Here is a 24,144-nt window from a genome sequence, read left to right as displayed (position 1 = left end):
TTTGTTTGTCATGGGCTGTAAGACTAGCCAGGACCTGCACTTGGTTACCTTATTATTTCCGCTTTATTTTGTCTTTTCATTCTTCTGAAATAAAAGTACCCCTTGAAATCCAATTTGGTTAAAGTATTTTATTTTCTTGTTCAAATTGATAGTGAGAGAACAAAGAGGTTTTCCCTGGTGGGAGAGGGCCCTGAATCCATTTTGAACAGAGAAAAAGTCTGAGGATAATCTTTATCACTTAGGTCTAATAAATCTATCTACCTCTATCTATATCTATCTACATATCTAAATCTGTAAATCCATGGAGATAAACATCCACGTGAAATGAAGCGTATGGAACTTAATATGCAATATGCAACTTGAAATAGTTGCAACTTTCTGCTAGTTTACTTTTGTAGTCCTGGTGCCCCAGAAAGTTTGGAAACCTCTAAGTTAGAAGTTAGTTGATTAGAAGTTGCAAAAAATGCCTTTTACCAGGCATTTGCCCATATAAACTTCTTTTATTAGTCAAGAGAGTTCTCTTTGCTTGGAGATATTAAGGTCACAACTTTCAAAGTCCATTTATTGGACTAGGAAACTCAATATATTGAACATCTTCTGGATCACAGTAGAGATAGGATTCCTGGGATTCCTACCTAATATCAACCAAAAAGAAATAAGATTTTGAACCAGAAGGGTCACAAGAGACCATCTAGCTCAGCCTGCTTATTTTACAGAGGAGGAAACTGAGCTTGGGGAAAGTTAAGGGATTTATCCAAGTTCAGTCACATAGGAAGGAAATATCAGGGTTGTTATTTGAGCTCTGATCTTGTGACTACAAATTGTAAGACTGAGAAGTCTTTCTGGGCAAAGAGAGCAGCCTTGAAGAAAACCAAAGGTAGAGTCTAGAGCCTGCCCAGAATGGTCTTGTTGAGGTCTAGATTTGGGGTACCTAAATGAGATTAGGGTTTAGTTGAGTTCTAGTGGCAGGTTTGGGGTACAGGGAGTCAAACAAAGCTCCCCTGCAACCCCCTTGGATTCGGTGCAAGGATATGGCGCATAAACGAGATCTAGTAGCAGTGCGAGTCCCCAATAAAAGCATTTATTAGCCCGAGAGCTAGATTGATAAAAGAGGTTTATTATTGGGTTTGGAAACAGGAGATAGGTGAAGATAGAGATAGGTAGGGCACTGGGCAGAGGGTCCAGTGGACAGAGAATCCTCACATGGCTAGCATGTTTGGAATATCTGCAAAGAGGGGTTCCCAGCATGGCCCTTTTATAATAGGAGACTTAGCTCAAGGGGCTTTTGGGTATAGCCCCAAAGTTGGCTCAGATCCTGATGGGGCTGGGACAGGTCCGGATCCTCTATTGGAATTCAAAGGGACCAGGATTTGTGAGTCAAAGGGTAATTACATTAACTAGAGGGGTTTGGGAATCAAAAATAGGGATGGTTCCCACATCATTCCCCTTTCAAGCAGTTGTAACTTAAATTCATTTAAGGAAAAAGACATGGGGCAAAGCCTCTTATTGAGGCAGAATTGAAGATTTTCTCCTTCCAGGATTTTCCAAGTTTGGGGGTCCCCTCTTCAGTCTGAGACCCAGATATACAAGATTCACTGTTATTTATAGTTCTCTTGGTTTACACAAACTGCCATCTGATTAGTTATATTATACTCAGTGCCCTGTTTAATGAAGTAGGATTTTGGCTCACACAAAGCCTTTCCATCATAAGCCCAGGAGGTTATTACATTTTATTATAAAGATGATTGCTATGGTTCTATACTTTATAATAGTTAGAGTTATACTTCTTAGGTCCACTAACACAGGAATATTCCTGGGACTACCTCATATTTTGGTTACACACAGATTTTCACTGGGTTTATATTCTTTCAATAAGTCACAGAGTTACTTTTTATTCTATTAAGATAACTGACAGCTGATAAGTGATTATAAAGCTAAACATACAAGGTATTGATTATTAATCTTCCTCATTTCATAACCCAAAATACTTTCTATTGATAACTTCAAAGTATAGGTGGGGATTTTGAAATCAGGAACTACTCCCCTCGGACTTTTAAAAATATTAAGTATAACAGGGCAAATTTCTGTGTTTTCTCTGAAGAAGGGTCAAGAGAGTTGAGAGTTGACCTCTGTAGTGGTCAGAACATATTTGCAATCAAAAGTTCTTGGTGTAAGTCACTTCTTCAGTGTGAGTTTGGGCAGATCTCTAGAGTAAAGCATTTCATAATATTAATAGTTAACATTTTTATAGCATAATAAGGTTTCAAAATAACTTTACTTTTTATCCTCACAAAAACCTGTGAATATATTGTTACCCCCATTTTATGATGAGAAATCTAAAACACAGAGTTTCAGTGACTTTCTCAGGATTCTAGAAGTAGGCTTATAATTGGCTAATTCTAGATGTGAACTCAGCTCTTGCTGACTTTAAGTACTGTTTTGTTAGGGACAATGAGGCATTGTTCTCTCTGAGAAAGGCCAGGTAGCCTGTATGTTAAGGACCACACCTAAATATGAAAGAGCAGGATGATTCTCCAAAAGCCTCACATTCATACATAAGGAGATCTTAACTCCACTTTTTTTTAAAGATGGAATAGAATTACTCAATAATTTTCTTTTGGGAAACTGAAATCTATTTGGACAACGAAGTGGCTAATGCCTTTAACTGCATGCCAACAATTTTTCCTGTACCAGGTGATGTGGCCATTATTATACTGCCAGCTGTATCTAAAAATTTGGGCAAAAAATCGAACTTCTTATTCTCAGCATCCTTAACTTTTGCTTGTAGGCCTTCAATTGTTTTGTTCATCTTTTCAGCTTCCTTTTGAAAGCCTTCCTTCATCAGCTTTTCTTGTTCCTAAGACAAGACAAGACACCAACATATCAGCATGTTACTTCTAGCTGTCCCCATTCTACCAAGAACCAGAAACCTTATTTATTTCTGCTAGATGAGGTGTGAGATTTAAGTAGATTAGAGGAAGGGGAAACTTCAGTGTGGATTTCTCTGCAAGGGATGTTCCTGGGCAGTGGAAAAACCATTCAGGAATTTAGGACTTCTCTTCAATGACTCAGTACTTCTCAAATACCAGAAACAAAAAGCTGGACCTCAGGGCCAATGCTCAGGTCTGTAGCAGCTGAGGACCAGGCCATTTGGCTTAGAATCATGTTCCTAAAGAGTGGGGAGGAGCTCAATGGTACAGTGCTGACTTGGAGTAAGGATGACCTGAATTTGAATCCTGCCTCTGACCCTTGCTAGCTGTGACTGGAGGTATGTTCCCCAATCTGTAATAACCCATAGCTACCCAGCTTATTGTGAGATATTGTTTACTTTGTAAGCCTTACCTTGATATTTAAATGCTAGCTCTCATCTTCAGCATTATTCTCAATTTCTAGTCAAGTGGCCCAGATGTTAGAAAAAAAAGAGGCATAAAATATTATCTAGAGAGTGACTCAGGATGGACTCAAGTCAACTTCAAAGGGGTTTGACCCTTTGCTCAACAGGGAAAGTAATGTGGATGGACAGCGAACCTCTCTTACTAGCCTGAGCTAGCTCTGGCCAGTTTCCATGAATTTAGGCAGGGCCTGCTCTATTCCATGGCACTTTAGGCAGGGCCTTATTGATAATGGTTCTAAGGGAACCTTATCAGTCACTGGATATGTTCTTGTTCCACGACCCAGCAGTTTGGGGCTCAGGTAGGAGGTTACAATCGACCCAGTCTGGAATACTTGGCTTCATCCTAGCAGCCCCAAACCTCAGGGGGCTCTGGAGGTAACTTGCCCTGGCTATGGTCCTTAGTATGGAGATTTTCTTCTCTCTACTATGGGGTCAGAAGTCCTAATCACAGGACTTGAAAGGTTCATGTCACTTTCTGAACTCTCAGCCTTTACCTGCAGGGTGGTGCTGATTGTACTGGTAGAAGAAATGTCACTGTAGTCACCTCCATCACTGAGACCATAGGGCCGGCTCACTCATTCTTACATTCTTAGAAAAGAACAAAGGATTTGGGGATTGCTGCACTAGGGTGACAGAGGGATCCGAACTCAGTGGTCTACAGTTTGCATAAGAGATGCATTGAGACAACGTTAGCAATGGAAGTTGACAGGATTTTCTGCCCTCAAGACAAAAGAGATCCTAATAGGTGCAATGAGGGTGATTACTGATAAAATTCAAAAATAGCTTTAAACCTGAAAGTACAAAGTACATGGCCCTGGATCTTTGTTTCAGAGAGTTTGGTTCCTGGGTTTCAGAATCTCCTACTGGGGAGGAAAGCCTATGCCAATTAAGGCTCACTGAGGGATGTTTTCTGGACTGATGGCTGTGTGCTGAGTTGTCAGTCTTGTATAAAAGGGATGCAGTAGAAAAATTTCTGGGCATTAGGTCTTAGCTTTGAACTAATTGTGTCTTCTGGGTGACTAGAAAAGCACAGACTTTGGTGGGGGCTTGGGAACTTTGACTTTCAGAGAGAGAAGACTTGAAGAATGACTTGAACTTGGTAAAGATTTGCCTGGGCAGCTCATTAGGAGAGCTGGAGATGCTCTATGAGTGACGCAAAACTCATTGGATCTATACAACAATAATTTGCACTCAGTGAGGTAGATGTAAGTGACCCTATATTACAGGTGATAAAACTGAGGATCAGGAGGAGAAAAGGGTTCAAGCCTAGGACTTCTGATAAAATGTCCAGGGTCCTTGCTCTTCCCGGTGCTGAATAACATGAAGACAAATTTGCCTTCCTTGTTTGTCTGCCCATCCCTTTCCTGCCATGGTGGTGGTGTTACATCCCAAGAATAGCCACTGATCCCAGTCTCCCTGTACCTTCAGTTTAGAGTCCAGAATCATTTTCTGTTCTTCCAGGATCTTGTATCTATCTTCCACCATCTTCCTTTTCAGTTGGTTCATGTTTTCTTCAAAACTTCTCTGCTGAGCTTCCATCTTTTGCTGTATTTCAACTTGTTGCTGTTTCAACAACTTCTTCTCTTTCTCAGCTGCTTCTCTTTTGATCTGTTCAACTTTTGGAGGGAATAGAAAGCATGAGATTAAATAAGTAAAATAAGTATTCGTCTCCTGTCAGTTAGTGAACAATCCTTTAATAAGTGCTTCTTAGGCACTCTATTAACAAGTTGATAGACAAAAAAAAAAGTAAAAACAATTTTTGCCTGGAAAAGCTGATATTCTAATGGCAGAGTCTACATTGAAATCATTATGTAGATTCAAGAAACATAATAATGAAGAAAAGGCAATATGAATGGGGTAGGTAGAAAATCACATTAACAGCTGAGGGGATGAGGAAGGGCCTTTTGAAAGAAGTGGAATTTAACTGATTTAACTGAGGGAGTTAAGATTAGGTGAGAGGCAATGTTTTTCAGAGTATTAATGGCTAGTGGAAAGGCTTGGAGAACAGAGATGGCTTGGTGTTTCTGGGCACTGCAAGAATCGGAGGAAAGTGGTGCTAAAACAGCAGGCAAAGGGAAGAATAGATTATATGACAACAACAGTAGCAAAGGTCAATTTGTGTTGGACTTTATATGTTAAATGGAGGAATTCATATGTGATCTTAGAGGTAATAGGAAGTCATTGGAAATCCTTGAAAGTCAGGGAAACTGAGGGAATTAGGAGCATCAGGACTTGAGTGTAGGAATTGGAGTGCACCTTATTAACTTGATACTGTACCCCAGTGCTGGAACCAACTCAGTTTAATTTCTCTTCTATTATAGGACTAGTCCAAATTCTGCCTTGTGAGAAAACTTTATTCAGTTGTCAGATTACTGTATTATACAGTTGCCTGACTGTAAAGCTGTATCACTTCGAGCTGCAATTTAGAGACACTTAAGCAAAGACATAGTTTCTGCTAACCAGAAGCTCCATGAGATCCTAAGACTGATGCAGGGAATTTTCTTACAATTGTGCATCTCAAGCATCTCAGGATTATTTTTAATCTAAAAAATGTCCCTTCCTGATCAATCAGGTACTTTTTCCATGTTGCTTTGATTGTTCATAGACATTTAAAGAGTAGTAGGATGTTTTCTTTTCTGATTTCTGGAAATCTTATTGGAAAAAATGCCTAATCTTTTAATTAATTTGAAACCAGATTACATAATATTGTATTGTTTCCATTTAATTAATTGGTATTATTTGATTTTTTTATTTGAATTTTAAAATTTAATTGTAATATATAGAAGTCTGTCTCCCCTGTATTTTGGATTCAGTGCCAAAGCTGAGGAAGGGCCTGATCCCGATGTAGGGGGCAGTGGGCGTGCATTGCTTAATATACACCCATTTGCTCAAAACTTTAAATCTTTGTTTCCTTAGTCATTTTGTCTCTCATTTGTCACAAAATCATTGAGCAGAAGTATGACAGGTGCATTTTCTCCTGAACTCAGATTATAAACTGACTATGAGAAAGCAATGGTGAGTTTAAAAATTTCTCTTTTTCTTGATTAGACCCAGAGAACAAGAGCTGACAGTGTCTGGGAGAGTAGCATTCTATAACCTGCTGCATTTTACGATCACGATCACAGTTGCTGTTAAAAATTCAGCAGGATATGAGAACGTAGAAAACAAGGAATCCTAAGTGTTTCACCAGAGTCTCCCTGTCCCACAGAAGCCCTTGGGGAGGGCCCAAACCTATCATAATCCCTGCATGATTAGATCATCGCCCAGCATAGCTTCTTATACCTTGCAAGGCCTTCTCTTTTTCAGTGAGAGCCTGATCTGTCTGCAGGATGGAATCTTCTGTCACTGCCAGTGACTGTAGAAACCTTTGGAGGACCTCATCTGCCTGGACAAGCACATAAGACACAGATACATAATCTTCCTCAGAGCACATCAATTCCTGGGAAAGATATACTCTCTAGGGCAGGAGCAGTGTCTGCTGTATAGGCTAGAGTATTCTTTTTCTCAAAAAGGGTTGAAAGCATTTGATTATATGATGATCTCAAGAGTAACAAGAAAGTCCAGCTGTGGACATCACAATTCATTCCAAGCTGGAACCTGAGCTACAGGGCAGCCTGCATTAGGCCTGGCGTCTTAGGACCTCGTGTACCCTACCTTCCTAAATAGCTTATTCTCTAGGCAGGAAGAAGGCATTTCTATCAAGAACTTCCAGGTGATATGTGAACTAAAAATCCCAGGGCTCTAGACTTTCTCCTCCTGAAAGTTATTGGTAGGAGGCAGTCACTGCTCCAATTCCCAGTGCAAACAATGGAACCCTCCTTGTAATGTCATCATTCCTGGCCTTCTGGTCTTTCCTCACCTTTAGTCCTTTCCTGGGCATTTGATAATAATTATTTGTTATTTCTTCTCTTCTTTTCTTGAAAAGATTGTAACCCCCTGGCACAGAGAAGGTGCCTTTAGAAATGGCTTCTCTCAGGGACTGTGAGAGATGCTCAAGCTGAGTTTGACAATATTTGGTTGATGTTTCTTCATTTTGACGTATGAAACCATCCTTCTTGGTTTCTAAGATTTGCTGCCAATGAAACAAAAAGACAAGCAGAGAAAAGGATGAGATGTTAACAGTAGTAATAATAATAGAAAATGATTGACATGATACCTCAAACATTAACAAAATATTTTAAATGCTCTATTTCATTGTAAAGGGCATGAGAGCCTAAAGAAACCATTGAGACGTCTACCTGCTCATTTTCCCAGCAAGATGGGGTAGAACAAAAACCAAACTCTGGACTGGAAGTCTGGAGACCTGGAGTCTGATATTAACTCTGCTGCTCCATAGCTTGGTCACAATGGACAAGCCACTTGTCGTGTCCAGAACCCAGACCTCATTTTTCACAAGAAGTGATTACATCAAATGATCCTCCATGTCCCTGCCAGTCCTGAAAGCCTATCCTAATGGTTCTCTCTTTGGATTGGTCCAAATAAGTGCTGCAAACTTAAGTAAGACAGAGCAGACATGTGGGCTGACAGGAGATACTGTGAAAGGAAGCTGAGGATGGTAGGATCTACTCTTGAGAAAAACTCCAGGGTGCTCTGAGAGCTCTCAGATGCCGGCTAGTCAGCAAATGTGAGAGTGTGTGTGGGGGGGGGGGAGTTGCCTTCTAAGAATACATTTCAGGTAGGCACAAGGAGGAAGCATTATTTCATTGTATATAAGATTTAGGCCTTCATGTCTCTAGTCCTCAGGAGAGACCAGACTCTTCTCTCATGAGGAAGGGAGACAGAGCCCAAGGTCAAAATAAGTGGAAAGAGGCTGACCAGCCTCTGTGTTTACTCATAAAAGATAGGTAAGAGGAAGGATAAATGACAGAGAGAACATACCATCAGTTCCTTCTGATATTTTTGGTTCTCATCTTTGAAAGAATGCTTCATGAAAATTGAGAGGGCTTCCTTCTCACACTCTGTATGTATGCTTAGCAGGTCCTGGAGAGTCTCTGTGGGGAAATCCACCTTCAGGTCCATCTGTTCCACATAATGTTTTGTAGCTTTTTGCACAGCAGCTGGGTTCTCAGTCTGAGCCAAAGACATCACTGCATTCTCCAGGCAGGGAACGTCACCACTGGAGATTGCCCTCACATAGGTCTCCAGCAGCTTTCCCAACCCTGTTATACAAGAAGAAGGAGAAGATGATGGGAAAAGAACCATCATTCAATGTGGTGCACACGTCAATCATCCAGGAGAACTCATGGCTAGCCAAAGATCTCTGAAAATAATCTTAGCAAGTAGTTTCTCATCACAACAATTTTGCCTAAAGGGGAGAGTGTGACAACTCAATTTAGGCTCTTCTAATGTTTTTTAATGATTAAAAAAGGTTAGGAAGTGTCAGTTATTTATGAAGCCTACATAAGCCATTTGGCCAATTCTCCTCATTTCTCCCAATTTTGACCTTTGTCATCAAGAGGAATGGATCCAAGTGTTCTTCCTTGGGTTTTTTTTTAAATATTTTTAAAATAATTTTTTATTATAGCTTTTTATTTACAAGTTATATGCATGGGTAATTTTTCAGCATTGACAATTTCCAAATCTTTTTTTCCAATTTTTCCCCTGCCTCCCCCAATGGCAGGTTGACCAATACATGTTAAGTATGTTAATGTATAAATTAAATACAATATAAGCATACATGTCCTAACAGTTATTTTGCTACAAAAAGAATTGGAATTTGAAATAGTGTACTATTAGGCTGTGAAGGAAATAAAAAATGCAGGCGGGCAAAAATATAGGGATTGAGAATTTTACATAATGATTCTTACTCATCTCCCAGAGTTCTTTCATTGTGTGTGTTTCAATTCATTACTGCTCTATTGGAGCTGATTTGGTTCATCTCATTTTTGAAGATGGCCATGTCCATCAGAATTGATGATCATATAGCATTGTCATTGAAGTATATGGTTATCTCCTGGTCCTGGTCATTTCACTCAGCATCACTTTATGTAAGTCTCTCCAGTCTTTCTTTTTGAAATCCTCCTGTAGGTCATTTCTTACTGAACAATAATGTTCCATAATATTCATATACCACATTTTATCAGCCATTCTCCAATTGATGGACATCCACTCAGTTTGGAGGTTCTGGACACTACAAAGAGACCTGCCACAAAGATTCATGCACATACAGGTCCCTTTCCCTTCTTTAAGATCTCTTTGGGATATAAGCCCAGTAGAAACACTGCTGGATCAAAGCGTATGCACAGTTTGATAACTTTTTGAGCATAGTTCCAAATTGCTCTCCAGAATGGCTGGATATATTCACAATTCCACTAACAATGTATTAGTGTCCCTTGGGTTTATTCTTGTGGGAATTTCCATCCTTTCACTGATTCTAGTTCTCTTGCTCTGGCAATGTTTGACCTTGCCTATATGTTTCCTAAAATGATCTGATTAGAAATGAACACTAAATACCAACTATAGTCTACATGGAGCTACACAATGTCAGGGGAAGAATTCCTTTACCTCTTCTCAACAACAAATTCTTGAATAATTTTGCATTTCAGAGTATGTAATTATAGTGAACTTATAATTGATGGAATCATCCAGATCTTTTCCCCAAGAATTGTTGTCTATCCATGTCTTTCCTATCTTTTACTTACAGAAGTTTTCATAGCCAAATGGAAAACTTGGCTTTTCTTTTGGAAGAATTCATTATGCATTTAGAGTCATTGACTTTGCCTTCCCAGATAGAACTGATTTCATTTAATATATTAGTTATTTCTTGGGATCTCCACATGGGATTATTATTCTATTTGCTTGTTCTATAACTTTGATACTTAGAGAAAGGCCTAAAGCTCTAAACGTTGGCCATATGATCTTCCCTTCAGTTTGATTTCCCTTAAAGGTCATTCAATAGGTTCTAAATCTACCTCACAGTATCATCATCTGTTACATCTTGATTTTGTTCATATTCATAGCATGACACTATGTTAAATAGTCTCTTGAAATCAACTTTGCCAAGTTGACTCTATTCTTAAGATCTATATAAAACCTGTTACAGTGACTTGCAAAGAAATTTGCTTAAAATGATTCCTTTTCTTTGTGCTCACAAATCATCTTTTTAAAAATACGCTGTAAAATTTGGTCAGATGTAGAAATCCAAATCACTTGTTTGTAAATTACTAACTGCACTTGATTCTCCTTTGGACAGTGAAGATCACTGCTTTGCTCTACTCCTGTACCAAATGTGTAATGGAGACTTTCTCTCCATCAGAGAATATAGACATGGTCTCAGAGTGCATCTTTCTAGAGATTTTTAAACTTCAAAATGAATTAAGAAAAAGAAAGAAACTCATGCTTGTATGAGGATCAATACACAATTTCAATAATATTTATATATGAATAAAGAAACGAGAAACCCATTTCAAATTTCAATCAAGAATGCAGTGGGGCTAAGGAAACTTACGATTTCCATTGATCATGATACCCCCACTGAGGGTCTTGGGTTTTGCATTGGAAAAGATGTAAGTACAAAAGCTGTCTGTCTGAGTCCTGAACGAAGGCTCCAGTTCTTGGTCTGGGACATCTTCAAGACAGGCTAAGAGTGACTTATCATTTGTTGGACGGTCAAAAGTAAAACACTTCCGTTTTGGAAAGAATTTTCTGATACACTCTCGTGGAAGGTTAGCCAGTTCAACTCTGGGGTTCTTGCCTGAGAAATAGGAAAACAGGGATCAAAGTAAATGGTACATGCCTAGGACAAAGAGCTGAAGAACATGTTAAAGCCTGGGAATTGTTTTATTAAATTTTGTATTCATCCAGGATACTTCTGGCCTTTTCTTTCTGAAACCCTTAGCTCTCTGCAGACATTTGGTATTAGAGTACCTACAAAAAAAGGCCTTGCAAATCCCTACAGCTTTTTAAGCATAGTAATTCTATTTATTTATTTACCTATCTTTTACATGTTTTCTCCCTCTGGCATATAATCCTTTTGAGAGGAACTATTGCATTTTTATCCCTGTATGCCCAGTAGCATAGTCCCTCAGGTAGAACAGATCTTTAATCAGTGCTTATTATATGGAATTGAAGGAACTCATTGTCAAACGTGATGTCAAGATATTTTCAGTGGCATTAGTATCCCTGCTAGTATTCCATCAGGAAGTTATTTCCCAGTCTACAATGTAGATAGAGCACAATAAGAGATTTCTACTTTTAGGAAGACAAGGCTTTATGTTAAAGGGAGAGAGGTTACAAGAGCAATCACAGAGATGCCTGGGAACATGTGATGGTCAGTCAGAAGTCTTTAGGAGAAGTAAAATATATTTGAGAGAGATATACCCAATCTTCTAGAATTATCAAGGTCAGAAACTAGCTTACTACCTAATAGATGTATACTTGGGCTTTTTTAAATTTAAATTTAATTTTTTTTTTTTGCTGAAGCAACTGGGGTTAAATGACTTTCACAGCATCACACAGCTAGGAGGTAACGGGGCATTTTTTTAAAAAAGAGATTTTGGAGTCCAAAATCTTAATTTTATAGATGAGGAAACTGAGTCTGGGAGACATTGGCCAAAATTTACTTGGGCAGTAAGAAGCCAGAGCTAAAATTTAGACCCAGGGCTTCTGATCCAAAGTACCCATTTCCTTTTGGTTGCACAGCATAGCCTCTGCCTTTTTCTTTTTATCCAAAAGATCTATGTTTTTATTAGAGAAGAAGAGTCTCTCAGGCTATGTTTTGGACCAAAGGAAATAATCATTAAAATCAAACCATTCTCTTTTACTGAAATTCCATGCTCACCAACAACTATAGCGCATTTGGAAGCATCACCCTAATTTTAAAAATTCACAAAATACAAAGCCCTAATAAAAGCGGGGAAAAGTCAGCTACCTCAGGGAATACGCCTTCTTCAGTTAACTCTAGAGTATGAAACTCTGGAGCTACAAAAATCAGATTAACTGACCCTCATCAAAAATCTTAATAACCCTTATAACTTTAAGCCTCCTTTTCCTTTGTTCCTGGGATTCAAAAGATTAAGCCCAAGGAATAAGCATTTCAGTTAAAAAATAAGGGGAAACATTTTGGTGTCAGTTCCCCCTGTACTGACCAGGGCAATCCATGTGTTCAATCTTGATTTCTAGGAAATTACCTTTACTAAGCTTTAAGGCATTTTCCAGGTACTGATCTGAGGTAATGGGGCGTCCATCTATCTTCAATTCCAGGGTGAAATCCCGCACTGTCCACACAAAGTCTGGGAAGAAGCCCACAAACTCTTCAGACTCCTCTTCTCCAGCAGCATCAGGTGAGGATTTGATCTTGATTAGTTTGGTCAGTTCTGTTACATATCTGAGGTCATGGATAAGGAAAAAGCAACACCCCCCTGCATCATCATTTCTCAGTCCTACTTCTCCTTTTACTCTGTTCTCTTCTCTCCACTGAGTCTTACAGACATTCTCTCCCCCTCCTGGGGGGCTTCTCGACTAATGGATTTCAAACATTGACATAAAAGCAGAAAGGAAGAACTTTTCAATGGAGTCCCTGATCGTCTTGAAGCATTCTTCAGTCAAAGTGTTGAGACATTAGGTCTCATATTGTTTCCTGAACACAAGCTCTTATCCCTAACTGTCAGTCAAGAAGCATTTAATAAGTGCTTATTCTGTATCAGGCACTGTTCTAAGTGCTGGGCAGAGAAATAAATGAAAGATGGTAGCAGGAATAGAGCATCGGACTTGAAATCAGGGAGGTTCATCTTCCTGAGTTCAAATCTGCATCAGACTCTGAGGTGATACCTGGCCAAGCCACTTGATCCTGTTGGGATCAGTTTCATCCTTTGCTGAAGAAGGAAATGGGAAAAGCATGCTAGTAATTCTGCCAAAAAAACCCCACCTGGAGTCACAAATCACTGGACATGACTGAAGAACTGAACAACAGAATATATTCCCTGTTCTCAGGGCGATCACATTCTAATTATGTATAATATAAATATAATCACAAACAAGTATTAATACTATGCATACATTCAGGATTTATGGCTATCTCTGTGTGTATATCATTGTTGATAGCAATATAAATCCTTAATGTAAAGGTCAGGTTAATCCCTGAGAGAAGGCAGGAATATAGGGAAATTTTGTTGAAGGTGAGATTTGAATGAGATTTGGAAGAAAGAAGGAAAACTAGGAAGTGGGAGGGAGGAAGAAGGGAATTCCAGGCATGTAGGACAGTAGGCTCAGAGGCACTGAATGAGATATTACTGTCAAGTGAGAAGAACAGCAAGAAGACCAGTGTGTTTTGATGATTGTGTATTAGGAGAATGAAAAGTGTAAGAAAAGTTAAAGTGTTAGAAAAGAAATGTAGTTAAAGTCAGACAGAAAATTTGATATTTGGTCCTGGGATAATAGGATTTATTGGTGGCTCTGAAATTGATGATGGGGTAGCATTATCAAAGCTGTGCTTTATGAAAAGTGCATTTTTAAAGGAATGGAGGATGGAGTGGGGGGATGAGAAATTTTGGACAAGATCATCCAGTAGTCTATTACAATTCTCCAGCTTTGAGGTGAAGAGGATCTGCACCAGAATGGTAGCAAAACTGATGAAAGAAGGGGGTATAAAGGAGAAATTTTATGAATGTAGCAAAGAAAACTCATGATAATTGTTTGGATGTAGATAATGAGAGGGACTGAAGAGCTGAGCATGGCAGCTCGATTGAGAGGCAGGAGACCTGGGGGATGGTTGTGTTCATGACAAGAAAAGAAGTTGTAAAGACAAAAGGGTTTCTCAGAGAAGAAAATGAATTCTGTTTTGGTCAAGTTGCATTTGACATGTCTACAGGGCATTCAGTATGAGCTGTCTAACAGACAAATTAAACTGAGAAACTGGAGCTCAGCAGAGTGGTTGGGGCTGGATAAATACATGAGAATGTCATCAGTGTAAAGATGATGGGTGATTGAGCCTATGGAGCCAATGGAATTTTCAAGCTAAAAAGTAAAATGGGAGAAAACCCCTCCAAGACATCAGTGATCAGTTGCTGTGACTTGAATGTACATCTAGCATAATATAAGAGGAAATGTCCAGATTAGCAGGAAGAAAAAGAGGAGAAATTGTGTTCATGAAAGTCAGGAGGGTCAGGTTATCTTGGAGAAGAGCTTGCTCCACAATGGCAAAGACTGCAGACAAGTGAAGAAGGATGAGGTTTGAAAAAGGACCTGTAGCTATGGTAGTTCAGAAAATATTGGTCACTTTGAAGAGAGGAGGTTCAACTGTATGAGGAGGTCAGAATGCAGGCTGCAGAGGGTTTAGAAGCTTCTTACTGTGTTTCACACAGAAACAAAGAATTGGAGCTTTTTGAGATACTTCATAGCACTGAGGGAACATTTTGAAAGAATGTGCAAACATGGCTGATCATTCAGGTGACAAGGAAGCACTAATAGATGGGGAGGCCTGAAGATTAGTGAAAGAGAAAGGATAGAGAAAGTTTAATTTGTTAGAAAAGATAGAATGAGATGGAATCAAGGGTATAAGAGGTTTGCTTTGGCAAGGAGAAGGGCCATCTTTTCATAGAAGAGAGGATGGGATGTAAAGGAAGACCAATGTGATGAAGAAGAGTAGAGGAGCTTGGCAATGGTAAGGCAGAGGGAACGATGCAATAATCAAGGCATTTCAGAGCTCTTCATTGTGGAAATGGAATACTTATGTATAATGGCGATCTGAACCATGGTCCACCAAATTTGAGTTTAGTGCCAGCCTATCATCCAAGGCTCAGCCAATCGTGCTTGAGAACATTGAGCCCCAGAAGGTTGAGCACCCAGTGATGGGTATTTCTGGGCAGAGTAACTCGTGAGGACAGCTCTTCAACTCTGTACAGCTTGTCCTCGTGAGGGAGCACCTGCATTAAGGAGATCATGGATGTTTTGAAGTTCTGAAAGGATACTGCATCTGTTCCAAGGCCTGGTGGTTGATGGTGTTCATGCTGTTGTACACAAAAGTGCTGCTGAGCAGGACAGCCAGGGCAAAGATCCACGAGTCATTCCTGGGGTCACCCTACAAACAGATGATGTCAGTGGGGCTCCCAGGGGAGGGGGAAGCTCTCTCCTTCTTAAGTCATAGAGCTAGGGAGGGCAATTGAGTGAGCAGAATGCCATGGTTTTTTTTTTTACCTTTTCTACATCTCCAAGGCCCTCTGTGTCAAGCAGAACTAAGACATGGTCCTGTTTGCTGGGGTGAGGGAGACACCACATCCAGATACCCTTTGTCTCAGACTGCACAGTGGATCCCAGGGAGAAGCCTGCAAGGGAGAGGTGAGACATGAGGTCCCAGTGGAGACAGAAAGTTTAGAGGCTTCAGTAGCCCAAATCCTGGAATCATTTATGTGCATTTATATAGCATAATCCACGAGTGTTCTGTTCTTCTATCTTTACAATAATCCTGTAAACTCTGCATTTTTTTTAGATTTATTATCAGAATTCTTTTTTTAAAAATTTTAATGGAAAAAAATAAAAAAAATAAAAATTTTAATGGTATATCATTTTTTCCAAAAATATGCAAAGATAGTTTTTCACATTCACTTTTGCAAAACCTTGTATTTCAAAATTTTCTTCTTCTCTCAGCCCTCCCCTCCGCCCCAAAGGGAGCAAGCAAGGTGATTTAAACATATTTCCATTTTTATCACATTTGACAGATCAATAGGGGAAAATGGGTGAAAGGAAATAAATGAAGGAAACAAATAACAATAGCAACAAAAAAAGTGAAAATGTTATGCTTTCACCTACAGCCAGTTTTCATAGTTCTCTCTCTGGATGTGGGCGGCACTTTGCATCATAAGTCTATTGGAATTTCCTTGAATCACCTTCTTACTGAAAAGAGCCAAGTCCATGAAGCTATGTGTTTCTTCTATCTCTGTAATGTCCAGGTTAGCTTTCTGGAGGTCCTCCGGGTGGGCCTTGGTCTCAGCAGGATAGTCACCACAAGGATAGTCAGGAATAGAGTCTAAAGTCTTTATAGTCAAAGTCTGTCTCCTTCACAGTCTGTGTGTCTGTTACAGTCTGACCCAGTGTTGATCTAAGTGGAGGAGTGCAGGAGGCAGGAGAGCCACCAGGGTGATGGTCAAAGATGGAATGTCTCGTTTCCAGTCCTCTCAGCTCTTAAATACCCTATTACAATTACATCATTGCAGCATACTGAATATGTGTGAACTAGAGAACCATTATATCACCACGCTAAGTACTAAATGTATGTAAACTACAGAACCATCATCTCATCAGTCACACTGAGTCCCTGCTGTAAGTATCTTTGGTTCAAGTATACTTTTCCAGAGTCCTGGACCTCTACACATCTCCTTTTGACAGAGGAGGAAACTGAGACTGGAGGGGGAATGTATAAATTAGTAGTCCAGGGTGACATAGCCAGGAAGCAGCTTTCACACTCAGGTCTTCCTGCTTCCTAGTTCCACATTACCCAGTATCAGCAGCTGGGACCAGAGGAATTCTTGCATTCAGACCACCCACAGCTTGGAGATTGGATTTGTGGGGTAAGTTTAGATAAAACTGGTAAACAAATTCAATGAGAGCTTCTGGTGTGCATGGAAACATCTTTTTCTTAACAGTAGCAGCCACACTGAAGGATGCAAAGTGTTTAGACCAATAGCAAAAAGCTGAGCATAGAGAATAGAGTAGCTGAGAGGAAAGCATCATGGGAGAGTTAGCAGAGAACAAGGAAGCAATTGCTCCTAATGGACCAATGGATGCAGGACAGTTATGAAATGCTGGGCAAGTCATTGACTTTCTGTGGGCTCCTCCCCCATCCAGCTCTCAGGATACTTTCTAAGCCCTGAAGTGACAGAGGCTAACTGATCTACTTGGGAAATCAAAGTCTCTATCCTGCAGGGAGCACAGGCCAGTTAAAGCCTCCCCTGCCTCTCAGCACACACACAACCCAGAAATGAGAAGAATTCCTAGAATTAAGCCAGTTTCAGTTTCATTCTGAGTCAGCAAGTTGGTCCCTTCCACCAACTCTGCCTAATGGGGAGGGGGGTGGAGGCAAATAATATTAAGTCCACATTTCAATTGAGGAAAAGGTGGCAAATCAAGATTAAGTGACTTGCCTAAAATCCTACTGCAAGTCAGCCTGTGAGTCCACATTTGAATTTGAATCTTACTGACTGCAAGTTCACTATTCTATCCCCTTTGAGGGCTTGTCTAGAATACCCCTGAACCAAACATCTAAACAAAGAGCCTACTTTTTCTTCATTCCCTTATAGGCCAAAATATTTTCTTCTTAAGAAAACTTATCTTTCTTTTTCCTATTTTCTGTCATTTAGGTTTGGGTAGGTATTGTTTTGTCGGCATTTATTTTGTTATTATTTGAATTTTTTTAAAGTATCCTTGTCATTTGATTTCTATAATTTCTGTACTCATTAGTTTGCCAGATTTACCTTAATTTTGTCAGTAGCAAAGCAGGTGACCCTACAGGAGCCCTGGACAATTATTTGCTAGATCTGAGTGGGAGAGCCAGAGATACCCAAATCTTGTGGGTTTGAATCCTTACCAAGAATGTTGCTGTGGGAATGCCAGCTCACTATGTAAAGACATGAGTGAAAGGTCTTTACAAATATTTTAGAACAATGTAGCATCCTGGGAGTTTCCTAGAAACAAAAAAGTTCAGGTCGGGTTCCATGAGAGCTTCCTGATAGCAGGGAACTTTGCCATATTCCCAGAGAGAAATTTAGGAAGGGGAACGCAGGCTGGCGTGACTGATGGATGACATCCTGCTATTATTTCCTGGGACTATGTAAATTTATTTGGGGGGTTGGTGGTGGAAACTTGTAGAGGATTTGTCCAGGAGGAGTCTGGTAATGACTAACTTTGTTACCTACCCAAGGCTGATGAAGGAAAAAGTTGGGACATTTCTTGTCCTGCAAATGTGAAGTGTTATATGAAGGCATCCTGATGTGTTATGAATGGTCCCAGGCCCTGTTGGAGTTCCCCGCCTGACAAAACTGTTGACTAATTGGCCCTTGACAGACTGAAAATCCAACCTCAGTAAATCCATTAGGCATCCTGAGCAAAGTCAAAATATGCCAGGAAAATCAAAGTAGCACCTCGATCTCGGTCATCACCTCCCAATAGACCTTGGTAAGAGTAGCTCAAAACCTTTCTCCCAAATCCACTAAAATAGGAACATCCTTGATCTGTAACTCTGAAAGTTAACTTGTTGATGTTGTTCAGGCCTCACTTTGCATAGAGCATCTATTAATTAGACTATAAATAAATTTTAGAATGAAAGCCCCAATGTGGGATCTTGCAGAAAGCCGTGACTCAGGAGTAACAGGGTCTGTATTCAAATATTCTGTTGTTTACTATCTGTGTAACTCTGAGTAAATAATCACTATGCTTCTCTGGGGCTGTGTTTCTTCAGTTATAAAAAGGGAGGGGGTGAATTAAATGTCCCCTGTGGTCTCTTCTAGCTCTGAATTGGTGAGCCTATCAGAACAATCAATATGCTGAGAATGGTTCTCCCTTGTGATGTGCCTGCTCTGATGAATCACAGGAGTGGCTGACAACCACCTTGTCAGACCAACATAATGCAGAGCAGAAGCCATGACCCTGAGCAAACACAGGGCTGGCAGGATGTAAGACAGGCAGTTTCTAGGAGACAAACTGCCAGGAGACAGCAACAGGGACACTTGCCAGTTTTTTTTTTTTTTTAGGAAATGCAGACATTTCCAGTGCTGGAGCAGACAGATCTCCATGTTGTGGACACTTATTCTGGGGAAATTTCATTCACAAATATCAAATTTGTGTGTGGTCTAGCTCTTTGATGGACCCTCTACCACCTGGCCCCTTCTGTCCTGCCTGGAATGCTCCTCCTTTTCCTCTCTGCCTTTTGGTTTCCCTATTTTTTTTTTCAATTCTCAGCTACAATTAAGCTACAATTAAATGAGAAGCTTTTCTGGATCCTTTCATGCTAGTTCCTTTCCTTTAAGGATTTTCTCCCAGGAACAGTATATGGATCCCATTCATACACAGTTGTTTGCAGGTTGTCTCCCCCATTAGAGTGACAGCTCCTGCAGGGCTTTGGATTTCCCTTTTTCTGTATTCCACATCTATATCTGTATCCAGGGCTCTTAGCATAGTTTCTAGCATACAGTAGGCATTTAACAAATTTTTGGGGACTAACTGGAAGGCAACAATGAATGAAGGGCCAATTTTTAAGCCTTCATCAGGTCTCAGACTTGCTTCATAGCAACTCTCACCTTGTGGCATAATGACCTGCCCAAAGTGACCCCCAAGAGCAGGCTGATTTCAGAACAGCCTGGGACGACTTAGGTGAACTGAGGCTGAGTGAAGTAAGCAGAAACAGGGGCAGATTGTGTAGAGTAACAAGATTGTGTGTTGATGACCTGTGATGGACTTGGCTCTTCTCAGCAATGCATTGATTGAAGACAGTTCTAATACTCTTAAGATGGAAAATGTCAACCACATCTAGAGGGACAACTATGGAGACTAAATGTGAATGAAAGCATACTATTTGCACCATACGTTTTTGGTTGTTTGTTTGCCTTTTTGCTCATGTTTTCCCTTTTGTTCTGATTTTTCTTTCACAACGTAACTAATGTGGAAATATGTTTAAAATCATTGTACATGTATAAACCCTTTGGGGGGGGAGAGAAATTAAAAGAGGAAGGGGAAAAATTGGAACTCAAAATCTTACAGAAATGAAATGGCAAAAGCTATCTGTATATGAAATTGGGAAAATAAAATACTATTGAAAAATGACACAAAAATAGATTCTCATTCATAGCCAAGACACTCCACTTACCTGAGTTCGATCCTGCCAGCTGGTTCATCAAGTAGGATTTCCCAGTACGGCACAGTCCAACAATAGCTACCACCACCACTGGCTTGGTGATTGAAGTTAGAATCTGTAGTGCTTTGGGGTTTAACTTCAGCTCTTCATCAATGTTTTCTACCAGACATATGGGGGCTTCCATGAACACTGCTGATGCCATGGTCACCTGTAAATACAGAGGAGCCCCTTAGGCAGCAATCATGTTTTAGAATTTATATAATTCTCAACTGAGACAGCCTAGATGAGTTATAGATTAATAACAGCAGAAGACAGGCTGTTCTGTGCTTGTGAAATTTTACATTTAGGAACACAGAACTGATGATGACAGATAACAATGATGATGACAATAATGGCAATCATAATAATCTTCTGTATTGTTTTGAGAGATATAAAGCTCTTTATAAATGTTTCCCCATGACAAGCCTGGGAGATAAGTACAACGAGTATGTCCATTCTTATAGATGAGGAAACTGAGGCAGAACCTTTCTGGGTTTAAACACAACTCTTCCTGATTGCTGGCCCAGCACCCTATTCCATGTACCACTGAGCTATCTTGACCAAGTCTTTATTCTTGATCCCTGGAGCATTCTTAATCTCCAAGGGAAACTATTTCTGATCTTTGAAAGTCCCATGATGGAAGTTTCTACCTGGTGGAATAATCATATCTCTTTGCATTATGTCGATCCAAGTCCGCCATGTCCATGGCCATGAGTTGGTGTGAGACATGGATGATCTTGGGCAATACTTTGAGATAAATAGCTTTGTATTAGTGTTTCATGCTTCTTCCTTTTTAGAGTTGCCTAAGTGACTTTGGGGTGATTTTGATCCATCCTGAGGTGTCTGATTACTCCTTCAGTACTCCTTCTACTACTCTATTTCCTGCCTCCTGTTTTGTCCTTTGAATTTATGGAATTCTTGATTTGACAGTAGCATGGTACTGATCACTGGGATCATGGTAGAATGGATAGAATTGGTTTGGGAATTGAGAAGTCATAAATTAATAGTATCTCTGACATGGCCTGGCTGTCTAACTCTAGATATGACACATAACCTGCCAATGAGCCACCGATCTTTGTAAGACTGACTATAAATTGCAGAGCTGTTGTAGGCTGCAGTGATAGTGAGTATGTCATCCTAGGATATTATTACACCAAGGAAACTCGAGCTCCATATTACAGAAAATCATTGATGGAAGTTGCTTCTTTTCCACATAGTGAACAAGAACCCCAAATTCTAACCTGATAAAAGGAATCTAGAACCAGCCCCTCAGTGACTGATCAGGTAATGAGTGAGGTAATGGCATTCTCAGTCCCTCAAGGTAAGGGAGGCCCTATGCCCAGAGGCCCAATCGAACCCAACCCTTACACAAATTGTAGATCTGTAAAGCCCTTTACTGTTATTTCTGGGAGCCAAGATATGAAGCTGGGAGTGGGGATAGTCACCTTCTCTGTCTGACTTCCAGGCAAGATTCTTTTTGCCTGGATTTTGCCCTGGGATTTCAGTCTAATGTAGATAGCTGATCTTTACTCTTGGGAACTTCCCAGAGCTTGGAACATGACTTCCTTTACCATATCAACCATGGAGGGCAGGCTGCCTCTGTATCCACCCTGAGCTCACATAATATGGTTCCCACTAGATGATGTAGGACAATGAATGGAGACTTTTCTCATTTCTCTTCAATAAGAAATGGCCAATGCCTGAATGTTCTGGATCAGGAAAGCACAAGGAAAAGGGACAGGATGTGCCGCCCCCTAACATGAAGCTTATTGAGGCCAGAAGGCAAGGTGATTATAGGGTTGGATCTGGAATCGGGAGAAGCTGGACTTGTATCCTGTCAGCTACACAGTAACCACAGGCAATGTTTCTGCACATCAGGTTCCTCATCTGTGCACTGGACATAATAGCAAAGTGCCGGCTTCACTGGGTTCTTGTGTGGCTTAAATAAGGTAATACCTCTTTAAAGGTAATTTAGATGCAGTCTAGTGTTATTTCTCCTCCTGCTTTCCATGCTCATATTTTAAAAGATTTAGTTTGGACTGTTCTTAATGAATTTGTTCAAACTGTTCTTTATCACCTGGATCACTGTCTTGTGCTGGTGATAATGTGCACTGGCTAACCGATGATCCACTGAAGAACTAAATGCTAAACTACTCTGGTATCTTTGCTAAGAAAACTATAGACAGCTGGTCTATGGGATCTTGAGGAATGGGACATGAATGAACAATCAAAAACAACTACTGCTCAAGTAGCAGTTTTCCCATGTAGAGTCCAGAACCCAAGGAGACCCAGAAGAAGGGCTATTCCTGCTTTCCATGCCTCAACCCCCACCCACGAATGAGCAGGGTGCTCCTCGGTGGCATCCACATAGAAATGGGGATCTAGAGGATGTGCTAGCACTCCCTCTATATTTATCCCCAGGCTGGCAACTATAATTTACCTGGACTATTCTGGGAATTCATCCTTTCCTGTTTGTGAACAGTTCCCTTGCCAGCTGATGTAGACCCTGGGATGCTGGCAAACTTTATAGTTTCTTCCTTCTTCCAGCAAGAACAAATGCCATTGCCCCTAAGATTGCCTAGGTGAGTGAAGAAGGGACCCTGAAACTCTAAAACTCCTTGAAGGAGTAAATCTTCACCTCTGCCTCTGTGAGGGACTCCACCTGAGGGAAACAAGACAAATAGGTTCATTCTATTATCTAGGTGGGGTTGGTTCAGTCCTGAGCAAAAGAATTCCATCCTTATTGAATTAAAGATACACATTCAATTCCATTCAAATTCCAGCTCAAATTGAAACCCAGCTTATAGATGAGCCAACTTGGGCTGTCCCAGTCCCCACTAAGACCCAATATAATAGCTTCTTTCAACGAAGGTCTTTTGCAGATGGACCTTTGTAGTTCACTCAGATGCCAGGACTTTCTGTCTACTGAGAACTGCATTCTCAGTGCAAAACTCCACTATCCATAGATCTGCCACTATAGAAGTCAGTCTTGGCAAACTGATTTCTATCCAACAATAAACTTTCATTTTGCAACTAATAATTTGGGAATGAGTGAATTCTTTCACTCCTAAAACCTGTGGCTAATTTAAAGAGGATTCTTAACAATTTTCTTATAGCCACTAATCTAGACCACTCAAACAGCATCAAGAGAACCAGGCTCTGCAAGCTTGAAATCCAGTTCTAGTGTGTTTTCCCCTCCACTAGGCTGAGAATCATCCATTCTACACTTCTAAGTCACTCAACAAATCAGAGTATCCCATTCCCCGTCTGCACACACATCATTTTATCTCCACTTTTACCAATGAAAAAAGATACAGAAAAGGTAAGAGAAAACTTACTAATTACACTTACCTATGTCAAGAGTCTCCAAGCCAAACTCTCGCAGTTTGCTCTTTTTCTTTCAGGTCCTCTCTTCTTTTCTCTTTTTTCTGATGCTTTTCAAAAAGCTTCTCTGAATTTGAGTAAGAAAGGAAAGGGTGGGACAGACAAGAGAAATTGAAACCAAAAGCAAATCTTCCTGTTTCTAACTTCGTCAGTCTAAAAGGAAGACAAAAGCAGATCTATGGGTGTGGGGTTTAAGAAATGAGTTAAATGCCCTAGTACTCCTTGGATAAGAGGGCTTGTACAGAAATATTTTTTAATGCCAACCTCAAAGAAATTCTTTCCATCTTTGTAGCATCCAGGAGAAAAGGAAAGAGTAGAGCAAATGTAGGTTCCATAAGTCAGTTCTCCAAGTAGCTGGAACTTCTCCAGTATTATTTACTCACCAAAGTAGGAATGACCCCAAACCTAACTAGATTTCTAGCCTCATCAGTTATGGCCCTTGATTTCATTCTTTCTGATTCAGTATTTCTTTCTTCATAGAATGTCAGGGCAAAAGGGATAGCCAATTGGATCAGTGCACAGGTGCCCACTCAGTTCCCAGGCAAAG

At 40.2% G+C, this 24,144-nt stretch overlaps 1 protein-coding gene across 2 annotated transcripts; it reads right to left on the bottom strand.

The window, feature by feature from the left end:
- Positions 1-2,256: 2,256 nt before the first annotated feature.
- Positions 2,257-23,710, bottom strand: LOC100922482 (guanylate-binding protein 4). 2 transcript variants are annotated; one of them, XM_031969363.1, is made up of 12 exons: positions 23,565-23,666; positions 22,654-22,875; positions 20,187-20,382; positions 15,527-15,654; positions 15,301-15,410; positions 12,523-12,719; positions 10,842-11,087; positions 8,273-8,553; positions 7,254-7,466; positions 6,677-6,779; positions 4,817-5,010; positions 2,257-2,857 (listed from the first exon to the last, which is right to left on the bottom strand). In XM_031969363.1, exons 3-12 carry the CDS (start codon positions 20,374-20,376, stop codon positions 2,633-2,635), a joined length of 1,887 nt encoding a protein of 628 aa, XP_031825223.1. In that variant the 5' UTR covers positions 20,377-20,382; positions 22,654-22,875; positions 23,565-23,666; the 3' UTR covers positions 2,257-2,632. The 2 variants fall into 2 exon arrangements, with proteins under 2 accessions (XP_031825223.1, XP_031825224.1); XM_031969364.1 differs by lacking the exon at positions 22,654-22,875 and having other exon boundaries at positions 23,565-23,710.
- Between the last annotated feature and the right edge of the window lie 434 nt (positions 23,711-24,144).

Source organism: Sarcophilus harrisii, chromosome 4 (assembly GCF_902635505.1).
Source record: "Sarcophilus harrisii chromosome 4, mSarHar1.11, whole genome shotgun sequence".
NCBI lineage: Eukaryota > Metazoa > Chordata > Mammalia > Dasyuromorphia > Dasyuridae > Sarcophilus > Sarcophilus harrisii.
Note: the sequence above shows the minus strand (reverse complement) of the source record. Positions and strands in the feature narration are given on the sequence as shown.

Coding starts and splice junctions, on each gene's coding strand:
- LOC100922482 (XM_031969364.1), bottom strand. CDS start 20,376: ATGGCATCAGCAGTGTTCATGGAAGCCCCCATATGTCTGGTAGAAAAC. Junction 15,411..15,526: donor GCCTTGGAGATGTAGAAAAG/GTAAAAAAAAAA, acceptor ATCTGTTTGTAG/GGTGACCCCAGGAATGACTC. Junction 11,088..12,522: donor TGCCTTAAAGCTTAGTAAAG/GTAATTTCCTAG, acceptor CCTATTTCTCAG/GCAAGAACCCCAGAGTTGAA.